Here is a 16,080-nt window from a genome sequence, read left to right as displayed (position 1 = left end):
CTGACCTAAACCCAGCAACTATATGCCCAACCACAGGAGCCCTCTGATCATAATCAGATAATGTACAAAAATCATACCTAGAATTAATTGTCTGTTACTCTTCATCTCATAAAATGTGGGGGTTTTTTAGGATTAAAAAACTAGGAAATATTGTGTAAAAATAGGGAATAAGGAAAAGCTTTCATTGTTTCAATCCATGCTTATTTAGACAATTACTTCTTTGAGTTAAGCTTAGTTTTCTAGCAATTATTTTAGCTGATAGAAATGTAAATTACATATATATATAATTCACAGCATAATATAAATGTACATTTATGAGGATCTGGATTGTATAGTTGTGTTTGTATATACTTATGTTTCCTCTACTGAGATGGAGGAAAATTGTATTTCAGATATATAAGTCCTTGGTTTTATACTGTCAATTTGATGTCTGTTTTTAAAATTATTTGAAATTGAAATTATGAAATTAAATTGAAATTAAAATTATGTGAAAATAAAGCTTTAAATACATAAATAGTTGAGAGACTCACTCCTCAGCTTTATATAAACCAGCAGAACAAAATGCTTACCTTGGAATGAAGATGTAAGACTGTGTCCGCCATACCCACCAATAGATTACTTAGAATCTGGGCTTGTAGTAGTTCAAGAGGACGTGTTACTCACTTTCCTGGAGTTGTTGCAGCGTGTCCCTTGAGTGCTGAACCTCTCCTGAGGCTAAATCATTTGTTCTCTTCGTTATTCCTGTCATTTCAAACACTGGTGCCCATATTACATTTCACAGTGATTTCTTCCTGCAACCAATAGGAGAATTCTCAGAAAAGGCAGGTGAATTTTCTCAGCCACTGGAAATCAAAAACTGTGTTAAATCAATGTTTGTCAAAAAAGTGTATCATAAAAATAAAATTTCTGTCTTTTTCACAATGATGAGCTATCTTCATTAGCAAGCTATGACACACAGAAATATATGTCCTCCCCATATTCTTCTTACACTGACTCCCAGACTTGGAGCCCTTCACAGAACTTGTGTAAAGTAATCACTGAATGGCAGACAAATTGATAATAAAATCGCTGCCCTGTCTAAGACACCCCTGCTCCCAGAATCTCTAGAGGCCAGCAGGCCCATTATGTTTGTATCCTTCCATCATCAGTTCGGTCCTCTGTGAGTGGGAGTAAGAAGCTACAGATTTGCAGGCAGAAGCTCTACCTTTGGGAATGAAACTGACCAAAGAGACACAAACATGGTTGCTGCCTCCATGCAGAATATACATGTTTGAATTTTACACCTTTCTTTTATACTGTAATTTGAAACCAGCCATGGCAGAGCAACATCTTGTTACTTTATGTTTTTATTTTTCATAGTTGATCAAACTACAAACGAAACAAAAACCTGTCTTTTGGCAAATGTTTCGTTAAAAGATAAGTAACTATGTTACTTACTGAAATAAAAATAAAATATCCACAATAATTTTTAAAAATTCACTTTTGTTGTAAGCATCACTGGAAAAGAACTGTTAGGCAATCCTAAGTACCATGGTATTAAGAGCATAACTAGAAATTCATTACACAGCAGAAATCTTTGTCTCTCTTTGTATCATATTTCTTCTGCATACATATAATGATATCTATGTACATATTAGGTATTCTAGCTATTATTCTTTTTTTCCTGTAAATAAACATTCTTTTGACTTGAGTACCTGTGAAAATCCACATGATTCTGCCTCAATAATATGTACAATAGCATTAATAATTCTGCTCTAATCAATTTCATGAGAAATTTTGGGGACCTTAAAATTTGGTATAGGATTGTACTATAATTGTTTTTCTCCCCCATTTTTTTTTTTTTTTTGCATTATGAATAGTGGATTTTCTGAAATGCAGTTGAGTCAAATAAGCATTCAACTTGTCAACTCTTTCAAGAATGATTTTTATGGAATGAAATCCCAAGGGCTTTCTTGAAGATGTGGTCTGATTGGATTCCTAAGAAAAAAAGTCTTTGCTTCACTGACTCCTGGCATGGTGTATGATCTCTGGGTTATATTCACAAAGTCTATGCAAAGAACATGGATTCCAGAATCATTCTTTGGGTCCAAAAGGGGTAACTTCTCCAGTTGAGATCTTCCTGGTCACTGTTGGAGTCACTTGGATAACTGCAAATGGCTCTCAAAAATATTATGAAAGAATAGAGAAATAATTTTAATAAGCTAGAAATACCTAAATATGGTAGTCCTTTAAAATTCAGTAATTTATTTAATATAGCAAATACCAGCACTTGGAGTTTTTACTTATTCATTTCTAATACTTAATTGTGTAGAGTTTTAAGATGATAGCAGATATGAAATGATTCTACTTTCTTTTTCTTTGTAGGTAACCCATTAACCAAGGTGAAATCAAGTGATCCTCAAGGTTGATTACATTGAACATATGCATACAAACATAATTCATAGGTGATCTTGAAGGAAAAATTTTATACACCTCCGAAGTGGCACTCTGGAGTCTATTACTTCTGGGGGATTTCATGGCTCATAATCAGCTTCTTGGAATCAAGACTTTTTAGAAGTCCTACATGAACTTCAGTATCATGAAGATTTCATCAGATTTGAACTGTGTTCAACTTGTATAATTGTACTTAAAAAAAGAACTTGAAGTTGCTCCCTGAAGAGTTGGCATTTCTGGATGGTATCAGAGACACCTACCCTTTGGGCTCTTGGCCCCAAATGTGACTGCCTTTCTTGTTTCTGAAAGTCTCTCAAGTGCACTGGCCTTCTGTCATGGACCTGTTCCTGGGTCCTGTGTTCACTGGCTAGGATTGTACATGGCTTCAGTGACATTTCCTTTGCAAACTTCTCCTCTGGCATGGTGTAGACTGAGACAATTTAATTTGTATCCTAACCTTGGAGCTCTGAAAGCCTACATGTTTTAACATCTTAAAGTTGCTTTTGTTAAAGGAATGGAAATATATATCCATTGATAATAATTATTGTTGGCAAGTTATAGTTATCTGAAAACATCAATCATATAAGAATGTGTAGACAAGCTGACATGTTTCCCCAAGGCTAACACACTACTGCAGCTCTCTGTCAGTTAAATAGGTAGTAGTTAGAACTGAATTACCATTTTCATTATATACTCCTATTTGGTACCTCTAGAGTACATTCCCTTTCAGAGTTTTTTTTTTTGTTTTTTTTAAGTGAACTTTTTCTTTTATTTTTATCTTTACTTTTTCCCTTCACAGAAATCATCAATGAGCAGTCAAGTATTTAGGTAACCTTCAGTTTCAAAAAATTGCCATGGATGCATGTGGGTTTTGATTTCTTAGCTCAAAAGTTATTTGCTTAGATTTCTTCTAATATTTTTTTAAACTGTCCTTTCTATCTCATTTTTAAAAGACTGTCTCTTGCTTGATTCCAAGGACTGTTTGAATGCCTATTTGTTTATTCAAATCTGTTGGTAGAGTAAATTGTTCATTTCCTTGGCTTCAAATTTATAAATATTTGTTTCTAGTTTTCCCTTTCAAACAATTTCTTAGGTCAGTTTTTGTCCACGTTTTTGTAGTCCTTTTAACATCTGTGGTTTTCAGTTCTAAAGGAAAATCTTACAAATATTTCAAGGCCTTAAACACGTATGTACTTTTTTTCTAAGTTATTCACAGAATGTACAATTTTATACTACTTTTATTTTGCTTCATTTGTTATGTGGAGGGAAAGAAGAATGGACATTGCATAGCCATTCTGTAATAATATTGTGTAAATGTATAGTTTGAAGGATTGTAAAGGGAGAGGCTTCTGTGTTTACTCATCTTAGATTGATAAGAAGATACTTCAGAAATTGTCCTATTAGACATTCTATTATGTTAGACAAAGTGTGGGTATCTTCTGTGATTTTAAAACTCACTCACATGGCCAATTATGTATATGTTGATTTCCATGATGGAGGCTGACCTACAGACCAAAGCTCTCCAGGGTAAATTGGTAATAATCTTCAAAGACCAATATATTACCCAGAATCTTTTCTCAGCAGAATGACTAACACTGTAAAATTTGTTAAATATGAAATTTGTAAAGTATACTTTTGATATTGAACTAAAGTATACTGACCCATAAATCCATGGAATGACTTTCTTCTTCCATTTTCATTATGTATGCAATTAGATGGCTCTGAGTGAATTTTGCAATGGTTCAAGACTGTCTGAACTTGTAAAGAAAGGAATAATAGTTGTGCTGGAGTTTCTGCATCAGTGATAATATTAATTTCTTTGGAACAAAGTGGAAAATTATATTATTTTAGAAATTATGAATTTGTCCTAGGTTTGAAATTATAGATTATGCCTCTCTTTTTTAAACTATGTCCTTTAAAACAACACTGGAAATACTGTATTATATTCAAGTGTAATACATGCATATCAATAGAAAAAATAAATGGAATTTCAAATATACTAACTAGATTATCCCCAGTAATGTTGTGACTCTTCAGAAAAGGTGAATAAAATTGGAATATAAAAATGGACTCTCTTTCCTGAGTTATTTTCAGAGAATCTGTTTTTTCAGTGTTTTATTTTAAAAGCACTTCAGTTACTGTCCAGGAAAACCTCTGATTTTATGGGAAAGCTGACATATATTCTTTAATTGTTTTATAAAAATCCATGGCAAATCTTGCCATTTACACAAGGTTCCAATATTTGGGTTGCTGCTTTGCTAAGAAACAATTGAAATAGATATATTTATACTTGTGCCACTTGCTTACATCTTGACTATGAGCACAACTGGCAAGTTTTTGCTAGCAATATACAAAACTCATTTTATTAAAAAAAAACTGTCTAAAAGAATATACTGTTTATCCTTTGAAATTCATTATACAGTTGACCCTTGAAAACACAGGTTTTAACTGCCTAGGTCCACCTATACATGGATTTTTTTCAACAGTAAATACTTTAGCACTACACAATCTGAGCCTAATTCCAGGGACGTGAAATCATGGATATGGAGGAATCACATACAGCGAGGATGGATTCTAAGTTATATGTAGATTTTTAATTGCAAGGAGGGTTAGCTCCCCTGACCCTAGCATTGTTCAAAGGTCAACAATATATGGGAGTGTTAATTAAAACAAATATGGCTATGATTTAGCCTTTTAAATTACTTTAAATAGCTTTGATTTTGAATTTAAGATTTTTTATAAAAAGTTATGAAAACAGTTCAGAAGCCTTCTGTGTACACTTTCCCCACCATTCCCTAGTGATAACATCTTATACAACCAAGAAATTGACATTGGTACAATACTATCCTCTCAAATACAGAACTTTTCAGACTTCACTTGTTCCACATACACTTTTGAGTATGTTTATTTTTGTTCCTGGGGTTTCCCTGGTAGTTCAGTGTTAAAGAACCCACCTGCTAATGCAGGAGATGTGAGTTCAATCCCTGGGTTGGGCAGATCCCCGGAGAAGGAAATGGCAACCCACTCCAGTATTCTTGCCTGGGAGATCCCAGGGACAGAGGAGCCTAGAGGGCTACAGTCTATGGGGTCACAAAAGTGTAAGATATGATTTAGAGACTCAGTCAGTTCAGTTCAGTCACTCAGTCGTGTCTGACTCTTTGCAACCCCATGAATCGCAGCACGCCAGGCCTCCCTGTCCATCACCAACTCCCGGAGTTCACTCAGACTCACGTCCATTGAGTTGGTGATGCCATCCAGCCATCTCATCCTCTGTCGTCCCCTTCTCCTCCTGCCCCCAGTCCCTCCCAGCATCAGACTCTTTTCCAATGAGTCAACTCTTCCCATGAGGTGGCCAAAGTACTGGAGTTTCAGCTTTAGCATCATTCCTTCCAAAGAAATCCCAGGGCTGATCTCCTTCAGAATGGACTGGTTGGATCTTCTTGCAGTCCAAGGGACTCCCAAGAGTCTTGTCCAGCACCACAGTTCAAAAGCATCAATTCTTCAGCGCTCAGCTTTCTTCACAGTCCAACTCTCACATCCATACATGACCGCTGGAAAAACCATAGCCTTGATTAGACAGACCTTTGTTGGCAAAGTAATGTCTCTGCTTTTGAATATGCTATCTAGGTTGGTCATAACTTTTCTTCCAAGGACTAAACAACAATAATATGTGATGTATGATCCTATTCTTTTTAATTAATTTGGTAAATATCTACTCCAATATGTCACAACACAGAGTATGGGTCAATAGGTGTTTGATTTGTGATAACTTTTTTGAAGTTCTCTATTTATGGAATGATATCCTATAGAGTTATTTTTATACATTCTTATTGCATTAACACAATGGAAGCCTTCAGTTTTAACATCAAACCAGTACCATATAAGATTTCAAATTTGCAGTTGGCATTAATGGATAGGAAGAGGTCTGAGATTCTGTATCTATGGTTGAAATAAAAAAGGAGTTTGTTACTGTTCTTTATTTTTCTTAGCAAGACCCATATATACAATGCTATATAATTGGATTGTGGCTTTTAATAGTACACAATGGTTAGTATCACAGCAATTAAGTGGGACATTAACTGGGTCATGATCTTTTAAAAGTTTTGATAATTTTCTCAATTCATGATCATATGTGAAATCGCTCAGTCATGTCCGATTCTTCGTGACTCACAGACTGTAGCCTGCCAGACTCCTCTGTCCTTGGATTCTCCAGGCCAGAATACTGGAGTGGGTAGCTGTTCCCTTCTCCAGGGGCTCTTCCCAACCCAGGGATAGAACCCAGGTCTCACACATTGCAGGCAGATTCTTTACCATCTGAGCCACCAGGGAAACTCTCGTGATCATATATCCATCTAACAGAGCAACATGTACAAATATATCTAGTAGTATTTATCATCCTGGAGATGTTTCTCATTTTGACCCACTTATGTAGAGAGAATTAGGAAAAAGAAAGACATCTTAGAGAAGCTGAAAAGTTGGGGAGACTTATACTGGGCATCTCCCATTCCCCTTATCCACATAGAGAATTCATAGTAGAACATTACTGTTTTTATTAAAGTATAGGTTTGTCTGTCTGACTTCATACCTGCCTTCCCCTCCTTTCTTTTCTTGTTTTCTTCCTTACCCTCCTTTCCCTCCCATCCTGCCCTTGCTTCCCTTCTTTCTCTATTGTTTTAAATATATAGAATGCTTTGAAAAAAGGGTAGAGGTAGCAGATTTTATTCACTACTTGGTGTGATACTGAAAAGTAGTATAAATATTACAATTATCCAGCATCTAATTGACTTACTAAATTCCTACTAGGCACAAGCATATTTGGCTAAATCAGGTGTTACCTGAAGTTTAGCTTTTAAAGTGGTCTTTAAAATCTGTTCAATGGATATTTTTAAATGCCGTGAATCTTCAGGGCACTATGCTAATCAATGGAAAATAGGTACAGAGAAGACTGAAGTGTTTCACATTTGTTTTGATTTTTTTTTCAAATCTTCACTATATTTCAAATTACTAAATGGTATGCACTTTGTCAAGCATTCTTCTAGAAGGTTTTATCTGTTACACAAAGCAATCGAACTTTATGCTAGAAGTTATATGAGCAGGGCACTGCAAAGTTGTGTTTCAGAGATTTCAGCAAAAAGTGATAGAAGGTCTTAAAGAAGAGAGATTATGGGCTTGGAGAGAAGTTAGAGGCGACTGACATAATCCCAGAGAGCTACTGAGGGCCTGAGCTTGGACTATTACCTTGAAGAGAATGTGGGGAAGCAAATGGCTATCAATCCTAGTTGTAATTTAAATTACTTGAAGATATAAAACTACCAATGTCCAACTCTACTTTCTGAGAGTCTCTTAATTGGTTTAGGATTAGAGTCTGGACACAAATATTTTTTAAAAAGCTCTTTGGGTGATTTCCCTGGTGGCTCAGAAGGTAAATAATCTGCCTGCAATGTAGGGGACCCAGGTTCAATCCCAGCCTTGGGAAGATCCCCTGGAGAAGGGAATGGCTACCCACTCCAGCATTCTTGCCTGGAGAATTACATGGACAGAGGAGACTGGCAGGCTGCAGCCTACGGGGTTGCAAAGAGTCAGACATGACTGAGTGACTAACACTTTCTTTCACTGGGTTAAGAAATAATGAAGGATTTTGCCAAGGTAGAAATGAGAAGTTGGGTAGGATGATTGGATAAGTATAATGAAGATGTGGAAGAGAACTTAGTCCTGAGCCTACTAAAATGGGATAATTGAGATTTAGTTAAATATTAGAAAACTCTGGAGGAAAAGGAGTTGAGTGGCAGGTGGAGATGAGATAAAATTTTAAGCCTAATGAGTTAAAAGTGCCAAGGAAACATTCAGAAAAATCATGTTGGATAAGAATTGAACAGGTTTTATTGGATTTGTAATTACAGTGTGTTGGTCTTGGAAAGAGCAGTTTCAATGAAGTGTTTATCGTAGATTTGAGATTTCAGTGGGATGGAGAGTAAATGAGAGATTTGAAAGTGGAACTAGCACATGTTTTTAATCCCCTTCTATTTCCAAAGGAAATAAAAAAGAAAAGCAGCACAGTGGTTGTGTCAGAGAGGCAGAATTGAAACAGTGCATTTTTCTTAATATAGAAATTAGACTGTGTTTATATATACTGTTATGGAGGGAAGGAAAGGAGGAGAGGCATGTTAAGAACCTAGGGCTAAAAATATAAAGCAATAAAGGAATAGATGGAAATAGGGGTGTTCCTATCTAGATGGAAAAAAGATAAAATGTATGAGGAATAAGCAGGACCAAACACCATAGAAATTCTAAGGGGATGTGAACAGTGATGAGTCCATTGGTGTTTAGGTATTTGGTGACTGATGACAGAGAAGTGTCATTAGGTAGTTAGACCATGAGTCAAAAAGCAATCACTGAAGTTGATCAGCACATAGATGAGTATCAGCTTGTCCCTGGGCTATTTAGGCTTACAGAATTACTCTAAGATCATAAATTCAGAAAACTAAGATCATGGCATCTGGTCCCATCACTTCATGGCATATAGATGGGGAAACAGTGGAAACAGTGTCAGGCTTTATTTTTGGGGGCTCCAAAATCACTGCAGATGGTGATTGCAGCCATGAAATTAAAAGACGCTTACTCCTTGGAAGGAAAGTTATGACCAACCTAGATAGCATATTCAAAAGCAGAGACATTACTTTGCCAACAAAGGTCCATCTAGTCAAGGCTATGATTTTTCCAGTGGTCATGTATGGATGTGAGAGTTGGACTATGAAGGAGGCTGAGCACTGAAGAATTGATGCTTTTGAACTGTGGTGTTGGAGAAGACTCTTGAGAGTCCCTAGGACTGCAAGGAGATCCAACCAGTCCATCCTAAAGGAGATCAGTCCTGGGTGTTCATTGGAAGGACTGATGCTAAAGCTGAAACTCCAGTACTTTGGCCACCTCATGCAAAGAGTTGACTCATTGGAAAAGACTCTGATGCTGGAAGGGATTGGGGCAGGAGGAGAAGGGGATGACAGAGGATGAGATGGCTGGATGGCATCACCGACTCGATGGACATGAGTTTGGGTGAACTCCGGGAGTTGGTGATGGACAGGGAGGCCTGGAGTGCTGCAATTCATGGGGTCTCAAAGAGTCAGATACGACTGAGCGACTGAACTGAAGATGATAAATAGATAAATGAGAGATAAATTAACTAAGTCTCAGTATCCTTATTCATGAAATGAAGATATCTACCTCACAAGATTGTTGTGAAGATTCAGTGAGTTAATACATGTAACATGCTCAGCACCCTATCTTGTACATAATATTTACTCAATGGTGGTTCTTTTATTGTGAAAAATGTCAAAATCCCATTTGTTCTGCAATGGTGTAAAGTCAAGTTGGTAGAAAATAATAAAGTCATATATGATATAAATGAGTTTGGAGCTGGGTAGTATCATTACAAATGATAAATAGAAGAGGACAGTGTAGAAGCGTTACATTTAAATAATTTCCTCCCCCACCCCTGGAATTAAGTGACTGTAAGGAAGGTAAAAGAGTAACCTTAGTCTCAGACTAAGTGAAAATATTTTTTCTGACAGGTGAAGGCAGAAAGGTTTATTGGCTGAGTGCAAGGAGGCAGTAGGGAAGGAGAAATTGTTAAAGGGAGGGATGGATTAATATCCTGGAGGAAGGAGAAACAGATGGGGTTGGGAATATTAAGCAGAAGGGTTAGTGGGCGAGGAATAACCTTTCCTTTGTCAGATAAGCAAAGAAAAAGACAGATGAAGCTGAAGACAAATTTAGTAGTGAGGCCAAGGAAAATAATGCTAGAAGCTGCTGGGTGAAAGAATGGCACATTCAGGTGTTAAGTAGATTTTTGTCTGCTGAGTATACAAGGGGCAAAATTCAGTTTGGAATCTCCAAGGGGAGTAGAAAATATTTCAAGTAAACCTTGATGTTTTTAGATGCCTCTCTTGAGCTTACTGTGTCCCAGGTATTCTTTCTAAGCACTTTAAAGTGAAGTTGCTTAGTTGTGTCCGACTCTTTGCAACCCCATGGACTGTAACCTATCAGGCTCCTCCAACCATGGGATTTTCCAGGCAAGAATACTGGAGTGGGTTGCCTTTTCCTTCTCCAGGGGATCTTCCTGACCCAGGGATCGAACCCAGGTCTCCTGCATGGCAGGCAGACGCTTTACCGTCTGAGCCACCAGGGAAGCTTCTAAGCACTTTAAGTGTATATTTAATCTTACTTGAGATCTGTGTTATTGACATTACGATTTGCTAATTAAAAAAACTGGGGCCACAGAGTGTTTAAGCAATTTCCCCAGTGTCACAAAATAGTAAGTGGCAGAGATAGGATTTTAACTTCTAGAGTAGTAACTAGTAGGGTGTTAATTTAGCCATGAAAAGCATGTGTCATGAGCTGTAGGAAAATTCAAAGAGCAAATAAAATGGAATGTTGGTTTTTAAATCTAGGGAGGGGAACAGAGACTTGAAATAGATTTGAAAGTGGAGAACATTTATTAGGGATGAGTATTAATTAGGAGAGAGCCATTAATTCATTAACAAACATTTTTGTGTTCCTACTATGTGCCAAGAACAATGTTAGATGCAGTGAATAAAATCTAAGTTTTACCTTTTATTCAAATGATATCCCTCCCGGGAGTGATAATAAACTGAATTTTTAGTAAATGAACTTAAGAATCTTCAGATAAATTCCACAAAACACTGAGTTTGCATAGAGCAGTACTCAGATAGAGAGTAGTGACTCAAAGTAAAACATGGAAATGAAGAGCAGGAAAACACAGTGGTCCAAAAAGAAGCCTATCGTTTTGATGAAGGTAGGCTAGATTAGCAATGAGGAACCTCACTAAGGCCTGAGTATGTTACAGAAGAAAGAATTTGCATAGTTTGCATTCTGTGTTAAGGATTTATGTTTGATTTTTAATTGGAAGCTAAGTTTCCTGTTACTATGTCCATTCATAATGCAGCAAGGGAAGATTTGTTAGAATGATGTATCAGTTACCCACTGCTGTGTAATATACAATTCCTGAATGCAGTAGCATAAAAAAATAATGCCTCCGAAATCTATAGGTCAACTGGGAAGTTCTTCTGATCTTGGCTAGGCTCACATTTATGTCTGCAGGGAGCTGTGTTTGGGCAGGCATTGCTGAGTCTATCTGGACTTTTTCACATCTCCTAGGAATATCTGACTGTAAGCTGGTCTAGGATGATCTTAGCTAGAACAACTGGACTAGTTCCAAGTGGTAGTTTGGCGTGTTCTCATGACAGAGCAGGCAGGGTTCTGTAACCATGAAGATACACACTCAGAACTGGTAAAGACTCACTATGACTACATTTCATGGCTACAGCCAGTTACGAAGGTAACTCATATTCTGCAGGTGGAGAAAGCTGCAAATCACTGCAAATCACCACTTCTTACTGAAAGCTGCTGTAAAGTCACATTGTAAGATTAGATAGAAGAAAGGATAAAGAGTTGGGCCCATGTTTTCAGTCACCTCTAGTGGCTTCATGCTAGTCTTACTCCCCTCCAATACAAACTTTGCTTGTTTATGTGAATAACCTTTCAGTTCTAATATGATTTTTGTACACATCAACTTTAAATTCTCCAATGGCTCCTCATGGTCCAGATATGAAACCTATACTCTATATCAGACATAAATGGCCTTCCACTTTCTTGCCCTTACATACTTTCTGCCCCTTCCCCGCCACCACCCCATGTCTGTAATAAAGGAATCCTAAAGGAAATCAACCCTGAATTATTCATTGGAAGGACTGATGCTAAAGTGCTGAAGTTGAAGCTCCAATTCTTTGGTTACCTGATGCAAAGAGCTGATTCATTGGAAAAAGACCTTGATGTTGGGAAAGACTGAGGGCAGGAAGAGAAGGGGGAGACAGAGGATGAGATGACTAAATGGCATTACTGACTCAGTGGACATGAGTTTGAGCAAACTGTGAGAGATACTGAAGGCCAGAGAAGTCTGGGGTGCTACAGTTCACGGGGTCACAGAGTCAGACACAACTTAGGGACTGAGCAAGAATGCTTGTACTGCTAATCCTATCACACCCAATCCTTGCATGTAGTTCTGAAAACTTCCTTCAGTTCAGTTCAGTTCAGTTCAGTCGCTCAGTCATGTCTGACTCTTTGAGACCCCATGAATCACAGCACGCCAGGCCTCCCTGTCCATCACCAACTCCCAGAGTTCACTCAAACTCACATCCATCGAGTCGGTGATGCCATCCAGCCATCTCATCCTCTGTTGTTCCCTTCTCCTCCTGCCCCCAATCCCTCCCAGCATCAGAGTCTTTTCCAATGAGTCAACTCTTGCATGAGGTGGCCAAAGTATTAGAGTTGCTCCTCCCAAACACCTCTTTTGTCTCTGAAGCTGGACTCTACCTTTATCTTCCTCCTACCTTGCCAGTTTTTTAAATCACATCTGTAAGTTTAAATTATCAAATTAACAATTCTACCATAGAATTAAATGGGAAAAAATTGAGACATCATAAGATTACTATTGGTAAAATAATTTTTAAACAAAGTCTTCCTAGAATGAAGCTCTCAAGAAGGACTTAATTCAGCTAATTCAGCATGCTGCTGCTGCTAAGTCGCTTCAGTCATGTCTGACTCTGTGAGACCCCATAGACAGCAGCCCACCAGACTCCTCTGTCCCTGGAATTCTCTAGGCAAGAATACTGGAGTGGGTTTCCATTTCCTTCTCCATAATTCAGCATAGATGGTATTAAATTATTATTATTAATCTTAGTTATATATATATATTTCCTGTTGATATCTTAAATTTTGAACTGAAAATAGATTACATAGAATTTTTAAAAGTTGCTTGTGAGCTAATTATCTGCAGTCCATTAAGGCCTCTTTTTCTTTTAGAAAATGAGGAGGCGGAAAAAAATAAGAGCTTTCCTTCAGTGAGTGTCTCTGCCAAGTCTCCCCTGACCTGCCTCTCCCCCTACCCAAGCCAACCCTGATGCCTCTTCTCTATGCACCCACTGCTTTCCTTTATAGTGTTTATTTGTTTGCTGTCTAACGTCTGCAATCCTCGCCTTTTTGTCTCAATTCTAATTGTGCAAGAATGTCTGGGATGCAGCAGGTAGTGAAGGCATTACTTATTAAATGAAATCATTACATGATTTAATATGCACTGCCTACTCACACTTAGTAATAAGCGAGTTTGCTTCTTGTTGACTAACTTGTTCCTAACTTGGAAATGCTGAGTATCAGCTGTTAAGAAAGATTCTGGCAAATGGAGCATGATTGTGATTTGCAGTGCAAATGTCATGTTAATCTTTGTTTGTTTTCTGGCTGATAGTTAAATCTCTTGTACTATGCATCAAAAATGTCACAGTTAAACAATCTGAGGGATTAAATGGCTCCTTCTAATTTCCATGCTGCTAACTGGCAGAAAGATAATCACTGTTGTCAGTCTTTGCTGGTGAGTTCTCATGGAAAATATTTCTTTTTTAATTTCAAGGCATTAGGAAACACTCAAATTATAATTTAAATGTTTATTCTAGAGTACACGAACAATCTATTGCTAGTTCATTGTCAGGCATTCCAAATATATTACTAAAACGTCACCAGCATTGGTCATATTTTTACCTTAGATGCTTTTTATTAATTTATTCTGTGCTATTTTTTTTAACTGGAGGATACTTGCTTTACAATGTGTTGGTTTCTATTTTTTTCAAAGATGATTTTAGACATTTTAAAATTCTGTGTTATTTCATTATGAAAACTAATGATATATATTGCCAATATCTCTAAAAACTAATAGAAGCTTAAATATTTTGTTGGCTTAACTGTTTCTAGTAGCGTTGTAATGACATTGAGTGAAACTTAGTTGGCCCTCCTCATTTCACCTCAAGCTAAACATTATATCCTTTTGTCTTATGATTCTTATTTAGTTTTTTAAAAGTTAAAACAGCCTGTTTTCTCTATTAAAGGTACTCATTATTGGAACTAGTTTCAAAGAAGACCATGTGGCAGTTGTGAAGGGGAAGGTGTGAGGTATCTCTTAGCATCCCTAACAGGTTTACTAAGAAAGAATACTTGAGAATGTATTACACATAATTACTCCACAAGGCACTTTTACAAATCCAATTACCAGATTTCTAATTTCAGTGAAAATATGGGGAAAAAAGGTTTCAGACTCACATGAAATGTGCTGTTGTGCAGAATACCAAGTCCATCTTCAGAGTTCAACTGTGGGAAGACTGTAATAGCAATATCTCCCTGTAACAGAACTCCACAGACAGCATTATGATGAATGTTCTGTGTGTGTTCATTTAATTTCAGGCATTGCTGCACTAAACAGTAAACCGAATATGAGAACCTGAATCCAGATGTATCTTGTCACTTTCTTTCCCAGTCAGTTCAATCAAATGTCATTCTATTCAATTGAGTATAGACAGGGTGAATTTCAAGTAAAAGAAAGTTCAACCAGAGTGACAAATATTCTCTTAAAGTTACTTTTGTTTGATTTCATCTTTTTTTCTTCTTTGGGGTGAAAACACACTGAAATGGAAATCAGGATGAAAATTCTACAGCTGTTTGGTGTTTCTAACTTGAGCTTTGGATCAGTAAAGCTAGTTGTTTCATCCATGCCTCATGTGCTCATATAGGTTGGGCACTGCACAAATTCAAGAAGCACCACTTAGCTACACCACTATGAGAATGTCAGTCCCTTAGTTTGTGCAGCATCCATCTCATGCAACTGTAAACAGAAGCTCTGCTGAATTTCCCCATTGTGAAAGAGGTATTTGTTTCAAGGAAATATAGAGAATAAAAGTGAAAGAGGTTTTTGATTTGTGACTTAGCCATTATTTGAGAGCACTGCAGGGAATCTGGGCCATGAAATAAGTTGAGACTTTAGTCAAGCACATTACTTTAAAATTTTTTGAGCCTTGAGTTTCTCATCTGTGAAAAATAATAGTATCTGGTTTTCTCTGCTGCCCTAGACTGTTATAAAGATTAAGTTAAAGTAGTAAAGAAAACCACAAACAAAAAGACAGTGTACAGAATTGGGAGAAAATATTTGCAAATGATGTGACAAACAAGGGCATAATTTCAAAAATATACAAACAGTTCATACAACTTGAAAACAACAAAACAAGCCAACTAAAAAATGGACAGAGGACCTAAAGAGACACTTCTACAAAGAAGAAATACAGATGGCCAATAGGCACATGAAAATATGCTCAACATCACTAATTATTAGAGAAATGCAAATCAAAACTTCATTGAGGTACCACACTGCATCAGTCAGAATGGCCATCATTAAAAAGTCTACAAAGAAATGCTGGACAAGGTGTGCAGAAAAGGGATCCCTCCTGTACTGCTGGTGGGAATATACCTTGGTGTAGTCACTGTGAAAAACAGCATGGAAGTTCCTCAGAAAACTAAAAATATGATTACCATGTAATCCAGCAATCCTATTCTTGGATATATCCAGACAAAACTATAATTTAAAAGATACATGTACCCCTATGTTCATAGCACTATTCACAATAGCTGAAACATGGAAACAAGTTAAATGTCCGTCAACAGATGACTGGATAAAGAAGAAGTTTACATATATAGAACAATACTGAATACTATCAGCCATTTTTAAAAAGGACAAAATAATGTTATTTGTAGCAACAT

At 37.0% G+C, this 16,080-nt stretch overlaps 1 protein-coding gene and 1 non-coding gene across 13 annotated transcripts in view; one reads left to right on the top strand and one right to left on the bottom strand.

Annotated features, from left to right (window-relative positions):
- The window catches only part of TAFA2 (TAFA chemokine like family member 2), a 582,804-nt gene extending 578,301 nt beyond the window's left edge, over positions 1-4,503 (top strand). For all 12 annotated transcript variants that reach the window (XM_055579232.1, XM_055579231.1, XM_055579230.1 and 9 more), the window contains one exon: positions 2,365-4,503. In XM_055579232.1, the coding sequence (XP_055435207.1) occupies positions 2,365-2,376 (12 nt within the window). In that variant the 3' untranslated portion in view covers positions 2,377-4,503. The remainder of the gene's footprint in view (positions 1-2,364) is intronic.
- Positions 4,504-10,542: 6,039 nt separating this feature from the next.
- TRNAG-GCC (transfer RNA glycine (anticodon GCC)) lies at positions 10,543-10,615 on the bottom strand. Its single transcript has one exon. It is a non-coding gene; the product is annotated as a tRNA-Gly (tRNA).
- Positions 10,616-16,080: the final 5,465 nt, after the last annotated feature.

Source organism: Bubalus kerabau, chromosome 1, assembly GCF_029407905.1.
Source record: "Bubalus kerabau isolate K-KA32 ecotype Philippines breed swamp buffalo chromosome 1, PCC_UOA_SB_1v2, whole genome shotgun sequence".
NCBI lineage: Eukaryota > Metazoa > Chordata > Mammalia > Artiodactyla > Bovidae > Bubalus > Bubalus kerabau.
The sequence above is the reverse complement of the archived record's forward strand: the minus strand, read 5'-3'. Positions and strand labels throughout refer to the sequence as shown.